Raw genomic sequence first — 12,393 nt, 5'->3', positions numbered from 1 at the left:
ACCATTTTTATTGTTTTTTATATATTGACACACAGAGTAGGTGTTTGCACTTTATTCGAATGTTGTGTCGTCCACTCATAGCTTTCACTTTTTGAGTAGTCTGTCTAAAATAGATTTTGATGCATGGACGCCAAATGCGGTATATGAGCTTAACTCCTGTACCAGCTACAGCGTTGTTTTAGCATATATGTTTTTTCAATGCGCTTAAATGTTTTGATTTTAAGCATAAATGCGTTCCGCATTTATGGAGAAAGGCCCTAATGTCATACAGTGGTGTTCATGGTATTGCTGGCTGTTTTAACCAATGATCATTTATAGAGCTTGCATGCTAAAAAGCGAACATTGTTTTTTTCTGAGTTAAAATTACTGTCTGTAAGAGCATGCCAGATGCTTTAGATGATTTTGGCAATTTGAATGGTATGTGGCTGAATATGGTGGCAAAGATAAGTAGTTAAATATTTATATCAAAATTTCTTTAATAGATTTGACAGCAAGTATTTTTTTTCTAGATGAGAACCTTGTTCGTTTCATAAAGTACCTCATTGATCTCTTTTGACACCCTCTCACTTTAAGTTTGGTTCCTAGAATCTCGACTTCTTAGGCAGACCTTCCTATAACATATAAATCCTACATATTTTCTAAACCTGACAATGCAGCAGAACCTGTACATTTGAGGATGATGGCTTTTATATTGAAGACCTGTGTTCTCTAAGCTTCTAAAAGGGGGAGCACAGAGTGGATCTTCTACTGGCCTAGTGATAAGGGCTGAGTAGTCAGTCTGCATGTTGGTGGAACGCCAAATTGAGCCACTTTAAGGTGTTAATTAATCGGCTTTGCCTGTCCACACCATAAAGACATCCTCATGGTAGAATTTCCTAAGTCGTATTGTTTTACAACTGACTTTTCTTTTCATTGGTTTGTATAATCATGTTTATTTTGTATAAGTATTCATACAAGTTTTAACTAAATTGTCTAAATAAGAATTTCACAGGAACCAATTAAGGCTATTACTTTACTTCTAGAGAACATGGGATGTCACCTTAAGGTTACACTCTTGTGAGATGAGGACGTCCATGGCCAATGTCATGGCAGAATTTTTTGTTCCTGCAGACGGAAAAAATCTATTTGTTTTGGGGGGTCCAAGAGAAGGCGAGTGATCGAGGTTTTCAAAGTTTGAGTCGACATGAAGTGCTTTTGAGGTCTAGGTGAACATATTTAAAAAAGCTGAGTGTTTGTACTGAGACACAAATGTTTCCCCTTCCTTCATAGGGGGTTACGCAGAGAGAATGGCTGGCCAGGGACTTCAGAAAGATGGCTGGGGCACACAGCTTGGTGAAGGAGAGAGCAAAAGTGGTTCTCGTAGATCATCATGGCTCTTGTAGGCCATTGTAACTTGAACTTGATTCCATTCTGGCTCTCACATTCAGCCATTAGATCTTTTGTAAAATGAGGGTTGCTCACTCTTTTGGTTTAGTTGACAATCAAGGATACAGCAGCATTTTGGAACTTTTCCAGATTTTAATGAGCTTGTAGTCCGTGATTTCCATATAGGATACTGAATTTGATGTAACTGATATATGTAACCCATTATGCTGTTTTGCTGACAAAAATGAGATTTTGTAGTTAAAGAGCAGCAGGAATTGATAGAGGTGAGGATAGCTAGCAAGTGTCCTAGTTCTAGCAGAAGCAGCTCCGTTTCCTTCCTTTTTTAGGACACCACTCCTACATCTCCATTCTTCATCTGCATTGAAACCCCTTATGCTGGATTGAATTAATCATGTGGGCAAGTGACCTTTAGCTAGATTTGGATGTTGTTATTGTGTGATTAGAATGTGACAGCCAGATCAATAAGGAGGTGAAATAGGCTAACATGTAAGTTGCATAGGATAAGGAACAAAGAAGACCTGATGTAATGAGAGTAGACTTAAAGACAAATGCCTTTTATCGTCCTACTTTTATGCTTTGGAAGGAGAAAAAAGTATTGTGTGGGACCAGAATTTGCTGTTACATTTTGTAGACTTTTGGTGTAGGTGGGCTGTGAGATGGAGTCCAAAATTATGCACACATCAAGGAGGTGATGTTTGGAGGGAGAACTTGTGTCAACAGTCACACACGGGCTTCCAAGATTTACCTCAGTCTACGACAAGAGCCGTTTCAGTGCTATATTTGGGACGGAAGCAGGAACTGCAACACTGGAGGAAGAGACCGAGAACCACCATTTTTAAGATGTGGGAGGGGAACCAGCAAAGGCAGCCTATACAGCTAATCCTTACAACCATTCTGGAGACAGAGAGTGTTTCCTCATGTGAGAAGGGTTTGTAACTAGGCCAGATAAGAAAGAGTTGTTGCTAATTTGGATCTTGTTGGTAGCAGGGCTGTAATGGCTTCTCTTCCGTTTTTAGGGTAGTTGAGAGTGCATAGAAGTGATTTGCCTGGTGTGGTAAAACAGGGATGAACTTGAATGTGGGTGTGATGGAGAAGGTGAGTGGATTGCATGTGGGAGACATTGGGCCAACTGGATTGAAATCACCATTTTGAATGCCTTCAATAAAGTTATTGAGGATACTGTACAGTCTAACGTATGGAACATGTGGGCTTCTGTGCAGACTGGATTCAGAAAGCTTTAAATTATGTAGAAGAATTTGAAATTTTAAAGGGTGCTGCTGATAATGGACATTGAGAAGATGTTTCCATGTGTAGTCTGAGGTTGTTCTAATTAAGCTTCTTTTGGGTTGTCTCCGTACAGTAGCCATCTAATGCACAGCAAAGCTGCTTAGGTTTGATGAGCGTTGGGAAGAAGAGTTTGGTTGAAAGTCTCAGGGTGGCAGAGTAAAAGTGGGTCATATGATCTGGTGTCTTGATGGGAATGTTGAATAATGTGGAAAAAGTAGCATAGTAAGTGCCAATGGGTTTAGTACCATTATGGTACAACAGTCTGACTAAGGTTATGAAGTATGTCTTTAGAACACATTTCTCTGGGAGTTGAAATTGGAGTTGCGTTGAAGATGGGGAAGAAGAAAGGTTAGCTATAAGAGAGAATGATGTCACTGTTCTATTGACCAGGGCTTGAGGTTGATTCTTTGTACAAGAAGATAAAATCCGATCCAAAAGACTGTAGTCATTGGAGGAGGGGCCTGCTTTTTTTGTCAATGAAGACAAAGGCTTCTTGTGTTCCAGATAACTACATGGTGTGTGAGTGCGTGGTTTTAATGGTGTCAAATTGAGAGATACTAATCTTGATGAAGATGCTCGAATGGAGGCTAACTTGTCAGCATGGTAAATTTGATGATGTGATTTCACATTTACACCTTATTACTATTCCACTGCTCATAGGTCAATCTGATGACAGGAGATATAGAACATCTTATCTTTCGAAAGTAAAACTCTCCCCATGTATAGTGCCTTCTCTTAAAAACTTTAAATTGGGTAAAAAGGTCAGTTAGCAAGTATCCCAATCAGTTTTCAGATTTCGCAACCACTTGTACATTCACTGGCTTCTTGTGATGATATGCACAGACCAACCACACTTTTTTGGTACTGACTGGACCCTAAACACAACCATCTATAGGTTTAAAGCTTTCTTATTGTCCTTTTATTTCTTCCTGTTTTTTGTTTTGTTACCCATTATGTTGTTAAGAGTGTTATCAGGAATTACGTATTTGGCATTTTTGTATTAAAAAATCATGCTCGATATTTCAGCAGGCTAGTACTGCTTCAGTGAAGTAGTTCATAACTTGTTCAAGCAGAAGTACATACCGAAGGCATGCAAAGGACAGGAGCAGGTGGTGAAATTGCGTGGTTGTGTAAAAATATATTTAAAGCATGACATTTATAGTGAAAAAAATGTTCGGTTCGAATCTTTACAAGCATAGCAAATAAAGGAAGCTGTCTCTGACATTTCTGACCAGCTGTTTCTAAGCGTATTTCCTTCTTGCTAATGTGCCAGTGTCTCAAAGTATTAAGTTAGGTTTGTACTGAATTTATTGTTTCTCATGCTATGGGCACTGGGGAAATACGACCATATATAACCGCGTGATGGTCTTTTCATCCTCAATTGAGCTTGCACCTAGGGATATGATAACAAATGTATTTTCTGCCTATTGGATATGTAATTGTCTGGTTAAGACATTGGAATCGTTGACAGAGCAGAACTAGACTGGAGTACTGTGGAAAAAAGTCCACACTAATTAACTAGAATGATGAAATATATTACAACTTTTTTGTATACTTTAAAAACATATAATGCAGCTTTTCCAGGTGTATATATTAATATGATATTATTCTTATTGTCTTTGGAAACTGAAAATATTCTTCTTAAAATATTTCTCAATAAGGTAGTGTCCAGGGATTAACGCACAATTAACACAGTTGCATTTCAGTAGCTGTGACTCATAGCGCCAAATTTATATTCTAAAAATGTGGTTTTACAGAAATTCATTTTGTCGTATTTTTTCCGGTGACATTTTTAAATCCGTTTGGAGTATTGAAGGTTTTACGTATGGATTGATGTGTTCATTATAATAGCTTGTACATTATGTCATGGATATCATTTAGGGGTCGCCAGGTGTCGCAGTTGAGACCCCCAGCTTGCCCCTTGTGCCCCAGGCAACAGTCGCGGCTCACCAGGGTTACAGGGGGTGGGGCAGCGTGGCCCGCAGGGGTGAGGGGTGTGGTGGTGGGAGGGGAGTAAAGGACTTTTAATTTAAAAAATAAAACAAAATAAACTTACCTCTGAGCCGCTTCTTGCTGCATCGCTCCTCCCTTCCGTCCTACAGTGCAGGCTCCCAGCCTGCCCTGCAGCCAATACGGACGCTGCTCAGAGCAGCGTCAGGATTGGCTGGGAGCGTCCAGCTAGGGCACTCCCAGGTAGACTGGTAGCCTGTGCAGGGTCTCTCCGGCCCGGCAACACAATTAACGGGCTGGAGAGAGCCTACTGCGCATGTATGTTTGGCCGGCCTGAGACGGCCGGCCAAACATACATGCGCGGTGAGGGGAGTGCACTCTGCGCTCCCCTCACTGCTCGTCACCCCATGGCCCCGCCCCTTTCACAAGGAAGGGACAATAAACATAGTTTGTCCCTTCCTTGTGAAAGGTCTGCAGCTTCTGCTGCCTGCGGGGGAGGGGGGCGACGCTTCTCTGCCCAAACAGAGGAGCCACCACTGCCTGGCAATGCTTCTGCAACCCCTGGTGATTGCAAAATCAGTGTCAGGAAAACAAGGGACAGCTCATTCTTATGTTCGTTGCTTGGGGCTCCACTTCCTTGTTTTCAATCAGTTTTTTTTAATAACACTAATAGTGAATAATATATTATTCACAATTAGTGTAATACAAAATGGAGTACAATTAGCTGGAATATGACCCTCCTTGGTAGGTGAGGCAAGTTAAAAAAACACTTTTAAATGTGCATGCTTGCGGGTGAGAGTGTGCTTATGTAAAATAATGTGTGTATGAGTGAATGTGTGTTCGTGTAAGCATGTGTGTGTGAGTGAAAGCAAAGCTGAAATGGTGTGTGATGTCACTTCCGCTACCCGTGGCATTTTGGTAAATTGTTGTCCATGCATTATGCTTTCTTTTGATAGTGCACGAATATCTCTTGAGAGGGCATCATTCAACCACTATACAATCTTTAAAAAAAATATACACTAAATAAATAGATTTTGCAATATTAGAAAAGGTGAATTAATTACAAGTTCACAAAATAAACCTCAATTCAATTAACTCGCTTCAGTGATCTTTTTTCAATTTCTGAAATGAATTGAGACGTAAGTTAAACATTCAGAACAAATTGGTGTTCCAAGTTGTTGCAAAAGTAAAAAAACTATTGGATGTGAAATTCTAGATTTTAACCAAAAAATACAGTGTATTTTCTGTAAGAGTCAACGGTAAGTTCTAAAAAGTGGATAAACGACAACAAACATGGGAAAAAAATAACCACATATGGCTCGTGTATCCTGCACCTGAGAGGGCTGAGTAGAATAATAAAAGAAATCATGAAATCAATCTTGAAAGATAACAACACATAGAATGTAGCTCTTTGGAAGGTATACAGACCATACTCAAATGCACGGAGTAGCAACTTAAAGGAGAGGACAGAAAGGGAGAGGGGAGGAGCATATAGCGCGATAACAGAAAATGGGAAAAGAGAAAGATAGGAGGAGATAGAAATAAGGAATTAGGATAGGGGAATTGGGACTGCAGAACCAATGGTAGGCATACATTAAAGGTGACAGTTCACCAGGGAATCATACTATATGTAGGAATTGTGTATTGGTGTGCCTCTCAGGGTGGATTAATGAAAATATACATCAAGAGAGTCCCATAAACAGTGAGAGCTAGACATTTTTTCCAAGTGAAAGCCTCAGATGTGCATCCAAGAGATTCCCACCTGAATTCTGTAATTTTAGGCAGAAACACGTCCCATTGGACAGAATTCAAAATACGTAGAGCAAACACGTAGAAGATTTTATTTTTTTTTTATTTTATTTTTTTGCAAGAATGAGAATATGGGTGCCCAATAAAGCCAGTCTGGTTTGAGGGTACTACAACCGTAATACATTTATACACCAAGGGTTGCAGGTATGACTGATGTTTTAAGGAGCAACCCTATAGACAAGTGATATCACTAATTGGCTTTTCCTTAGCTGAGATAAAACCCTCGGTCGACAGCAGACAACATTCTGCTGCCCACCAGGGCATGGGGTAAATGTGTCCACATTGTGGTAATGATGCCTAGCTGGAGATGAATTATAAAGTAATTGTTCTCTGCACAGGTGGGCATGAGATGAGCAACCCATTATCCTATCCTGCAGTCCTTTTCCTCATAGAGCTATAGAGACCAATAAGTGCGATTCACACACATGGCTCTTAGGCCCTCAGTACTACCGGACGATAGTTTGGTGTGATAATTATGATGACTGATAGAATCTGACAGGGGTGTGTTCAATAGTTATCGCCATTTCAAGTTTTGCCCTCAAAAGCATAACATGTTGATTTTGTGCTTACCACAGGAAAAAATCTACATGTTGCGATATTTCCCAGGCATTTTTCACTCTTTAAGTTCAAGCACGTCAATCACACGACTTATAATTGCGATCCCTGCACAAACAGACGGTTCTGCAGGGATTGTAATTAAATGGACCACTTGCAGCACGCGCCTTAGACTTCAGTTAGCCAAATGCAGGCCTCATCTGTGGTGAGATGCCTCTTCAGAGGGCCTGCATTATGATACTTCAGTGATGGTCAGCTCAGGCCCTGAGGGAATGGACCACATCGGTTTGAGACCGGTTTCATGTTAATGACCGATCCTAATCCACCTCTTCTCTTCTACTAGTGATGATGGCTGTGACTTCTGTTGGCATAAGCTAGTGCTCACCCTCACCAGATTACTGCAGTGGGTGGTTTGGACAGTCCGGCATCACTGATGAGGGTCCAGACATCTCTTTTGTGATTGAGAATCCAACGACAGTTGTTTTTTATGGCTGTAGAAGAAATGGAGGAAATTGCATGATACCGTTCAAATACCACACTCATTGTTTTATTTCCAAGTTAGGTTTCGGGCAACATGATGTGGCAATTCAGCCGAATATTGTTTTGTTTGTAATGGGTGGTGTTCTGATTGTGTAAGAGCATAAAATATACTCCTACACGAAACCGAACATATAGGCATGTAGAGGAATCATTAATTTAAAACACAACCTATGGAATTAAAACAGTTATACTGAACATTAGCTCTCAGCAAGCCTATAGTCTAACAGCCGCACAGGTATCTAGGATTGAAGAGTTGCATGAACTTGGTAGATGTTAGAAGCAGAAATGTATTATTAAAGCAGCAGGTGCAGTGGTACTGGGGTCCCTGGGAGTAAAGGCTCTCATATATCTCAGTTACGGCTATCTTCTAATGCCAAACCAATACCAGGGAACACATTTTGGTTGCTTGCATCAGGGCCTACTACGACTTTGCTAAACCATTGATAAGCAGAGTTTATTTGTGCTTGGGTAGGTAACCATAAATGATAATCATAGATTAATATACATGCTGCCTAGACAGGGCACTTGGTTTGAATACGTTTGTGCATTCCTCAATAGTGTTCTAAAATATTGATCAGGCTTGCATGTCAAGGTGTTGAGTACTGTTGCACTACTTGCCTTTTTCCTTTTGATTTTAGACTTCGCTGATTGCAACTCAAAGAGAGTTAGGTCAATTACAGGAAGTCAGTAACCACCAGAAGAGGAGAGCTACAGAAATCCTAAACTTACTCCTGAAGGATCTTGGAGAAATCGGTGGCATTATTGGCACAAATGATGTAAAAACGGTAAATCTCTTTGAATTACTTGGCAAACTAGGGACAAGGTGGCTGATGTGACTTATTTATACTTGAAGGTGTTTCATGGACTAATCTAGATTAGACACCATTCACATTCTTCGTATATTTTGTTTAATCCATCACTAAATTATCTTAAACTTTAGTAATTTCAAAGAATAATCGAACTCTAAAAATTGTATAGAAAGCACGAAACTACTGTAACGTTGTTTGCTTTCCTCATTAATGAACCCCCAAAATAGGCATGGCTGGTAGAACCTAAAATATAGAGGGAGTTTCTTTTTTTTCTTTTTAATTTTTAAATCAGTTGCATTTCACCTTTTCGTAAGAGAGTGAAAAATTGTTCCCTGATTTAGAATCATTTTGCTACTTTGATGTGAGATCAAGTGTTGCACATGGGACTGGAAACTAGTGCAGGCTGGATTTTTTTAATGCAGCAGAATTTTTATCTTTCTGTTTCTTCATTATTTAGCTAGCAGAGGTGAACGGTGTCCTGGAAGAGGAGTTCACTATGGCTCGTCTGTATATTAGTAAGATGAAGTCCGAAATTAAGTCTCTAGCAAATCGCAGCAAGCAACTTGAAGGTTCCCAGATAGACTCGAACAAAAAAATCAATGCCAGTGAACGGGAACTTGCTGCGTGCCAACTTCTTATCTCTCAGGTACGTTTTTCACACACATTTACTGCTAATGCTTCAAGACTCTTGAATTACTTTTCCTCCCCTACTTTCTTGTAGTACTTCTTAAGTAATATGCAGTTATCCTGCAGTTTTACTTAAAATATTTTCTTTATTTCTGGCACAGTACAATTACCAGAAATTTTCAGAAAGAATATATATAACAAATTGTAAAAATGGTAAGTGCACAACAGCGATATTTTAAACACAAATGGGGCCTATTCACAATAGCATTTTGTAGTACATAACGTATTACTCCTGTAGTATTCTTTTATGTACTTCTTGTAACCCTTTATGATGCTAAAACATCTAAAATGTATATAAAACGGCAATATTCTTATACAGTTAGAACACACAGGAATCACAGCACCCGCTTTACACTTTTGCTAATAGGGGGTTGGGCACTTAGGGGCCGATTCACAAAGGCAGGTAAGAGTACTTAAATAGTAGTCCTGTTGTAATGCTTTTGAGAAATGGCCTCAAAATATTTATGTACAAGATATTCCCCAGAAAAATTCATCCAGGGTTGTTACAACTGGTGAAGTGGCAAAGATGCAGTATACAAATATCCCCTATCAAGGAAGGCATAGTCGGTGCCCAGCCAGAGTTTTTGTTCTTCTATAAGAGACAAGGAAAATGTAATGGAGTGGGATCAAGAGAGGAAGGAAAGAGGGAGTAAAGAAATCGGAGTATGAAATGGTATGGGAAACAGAAAAAGGTAGGGTGGTCCCTGAGTAAAGGCAATTGTCGGCAAACTACGATGGGGAGGAAATATAAGGTAGCATATTCTCCATTCTCTCATAAGTGGTCAAATTAGACTGGGAGGGCAGGACAATGCAGGAGGAGAGGAAAGCACATGCAGGTCTCATTGTACCGCCGGCATGCTCCATCTAAAGGAGCACTTGAGGTCAAGGTGCAGTAAATCACTTTCAGGAAATAATAAGCAAGGTATTTCTGGGAGGGTTGTGGATACAAGAGCCAAGATGGTGGGTGCCTAATCCCTTGGCTTAGTGCTGGTCTCCGATGATCAAACTTTCATTAGTTTTGCTGGGAGCTATCTGGGCTCGGCTGGGGCCCCTGCTGTGTGGGCGACAGGTAATTTCTGACCAGGATTAACAAGGCTAAACAGAGTGCAGCGGAGCCTTGTGGTGCTGGGGGACCTTCAACTAGGACATGGCCACAGGGTGAACCGCTGCTGACTTCAACTTCATGCTTGCGGCCCCCATCTATTGACCTCATTGGGGGCTAAGCAACAAGCACTGCAGACTCCACCTGCGCTGTAGTGGGTTCAGCTGTGGACATTGACACAGTTCCCTACCCCCCTCTCTTTCTTCACTGCACTGCTGGGATCTCATGTCACTAATAGTCACACTTTAAAGAAACAAATGGAGGCCTCTCTGATCTACACACCAACGGGGTCTTCTTGCTTTGAGGAACTCCCGCATACCTAATGGTTAACAGGCTGGATACGCTCAGTACCGCGGGCCAACCATCACCGCGAGTGGTGTACCTTCATTGGAAACAGCCACCAGTGTGGCCAAGGTGTCCTACATTGCTGGAAGCTCCCCTTGGAAACTGGGGACTGCTCTACATAGGAAGGGGGCCCGACCTGCATTGCCTATGTGGGCCCCCAAGGGGGCAAATCTGTAAACACAGGGTCCTGGCTGGGCCCTGTATGCCGACCATTCCCAAGCCCCTCCCCCCGGATACACCTGCCTGCTGCTCCACTACAGGGACCATAGATGTCCCAGTGCAAATGTTCCTCTTCCACCTCTGGCAAACACCCTGCTGGTGAGTGGTCTTCCCGAAGGTTGTAGCCATGAATCTCCATTGGAGCCAAGCTTGGCCCACAGACTGTGGTACCACACTGTTGTGGTGGGAAGTTACCCCTACTTCATTCACTTATCTACCTTGGGTCTGACCCTCCTCCCTAGCTCCACCTGCACTCCCTGCCACCTTAGAAGGACCCTAGGAGCCGCTACCTGCTTCGGCTTGCTACCTCCCCCACAGTACCAGGCATCACAACCCGTTCCTCTTGCCTACAAAACAAGGGCAATCAGAAGAATTCTTGTGCAGTCGAGCTGCTTGTGCTACAGGTGAGTCTGACACCCGCCTGTGAGCGAGCCCTTCTTAGACACCACACCCTCATTGCCCCTCACAATAATGGGAATGCTCTGATCCACAATGGTGGCACAGACACCTGGGGCATCAAGGAGGTCCACAGTAACAATCCTCACTAAGGCGGATGGCCCGGAAAAACTTGATTCCATCCTGGCCTCCATTGAACACGCCAGGATGTCACTGGAGCACAAAATCAATGCTTTCACAGTGGACCTTGGTCTACTCTGCAATGCCCATCGGAAGCTCTCAAATATTCACCAATGCAGGAAAGACACTTGCAGAACTACAGCCGGAGTCGATGGACATGCTTGACTTGTTGCAGACTGCATGACATTGTAGACAACCTTGAGGAGTATGTGGAGGGGTGATACATCAGAAACAGTATTCACGTAGTGGAGTGGAGGGCCACAATGCAGTATCCTTGCTGGTAATTGGCTTAAAAGCTTTATTCCAATGAACCAACTCTCCCTCTTTTTCTCCATATAATGTGAAAACAGAATCTCTGAGTGTAGACCTCTTCCGGGATCTGCACCCTGATCACTAATAGCTCAGATTCTTCACTACAGGGACTGGGATGACGTATTGAAGGAGGCTTACTAATTGTGCCCGCTAAACATCGACAACGCTCACATGATGCTTTGTCTGGACTACACTACTGCTGTCAAGCACCACTGGGCATCTTACACATCAGTAAATGCACGCTATGAGACTTCACTGACTCTCTCCTCTTTGTTGTCTGGCTCAGATTGATGCACGACAATAGAACACATTTTTACGACTACCTCGCAGCTGCCTGGAACTGGGTGGACGAGTTCCAAAACTCTGCTTGCGCGCCCCCATCAGCACATTGAAGGTGGAACCTCTCTTCGGGGTGTCCCAGGAAATGCCTACAGAAAGCCTGAGCCCATTCAACTTGTGAAGGGAGGAGAACCCACGGTCGTCAAGGGAGGCTGTGTCATCCCTCTATGGCCCTAACCCGCTGCATGAGCTGACACTGCACAATTCTGCCAACAACACTGACTCCATTTTATACACTCTGTTGCTGTGGTCGCTGACTCCCCCAGATGTCACTCCACAAACTGCTGAAGACTTGATATGACCCTGACGGTGTGGTCGGGTGGTGCTGCGTGTGAGGCCCTGTCCATCGCTGCTACTGCCGGCCTTCTTTCCATCCCTTCCCCTCCTACTCCATTTGCTTCTCTTTCGCTGGTGAGCTTAACTCTCTTCTCCTTATTCCTGGGTTCCCTACCTCAGCTTCTGCCCCAGCATGTAATT

At 42.3% G+C, this 12,393-nt stretch overlaps 1 protein-coding gene across 1 annotated transcript in view; it reads left to right on the top strand.

Annotated features, from left to right (window-relative positions):
• The window catches only part of KIF5C (kinesin family member 5C), a 448,921-nt gene that overhangs the window by 281,857 nt on the left and 154,671 nt on the right, over positions 1–12,393 (top strand). Inside the window, exons 15-16 of the mRNA XM_069225223.1 lie at positions 8,166–8,312; positions 8,794–8,982. Coding sequence (XP_069081324.1) covers positions 8,166–8,312; positions 8,794–8,982 — 336 coding nt within the window. The remainder of the gene's footprint in view (positions 1–8,165; positions 8,313–8,793; positions 8,983–12,393) is intronic.

The sequence above is a fragment of the Pleurodeles waltl genome, chromosome 3_1, assembly GCF_031143425.1.
Source record: "Pleurodeles waltl isolate 20211129_DDA chromosome 3_1, aPleWal1.hap1.20221129, whole genome shotgun sequence".
In the NCBI taxonomy this organism is placed as follows: domain Eukaryota; kingdom Metazoa; phylum Chordata; class Amphibia; order Caudata; family Salamandridae; genus Pleurodeles; species Pleurodeles waltl.
Note: the sequence above shows the minus strand (reverse complement) of the source record. Positions and strands in the feature narration are given on the sequence as shown.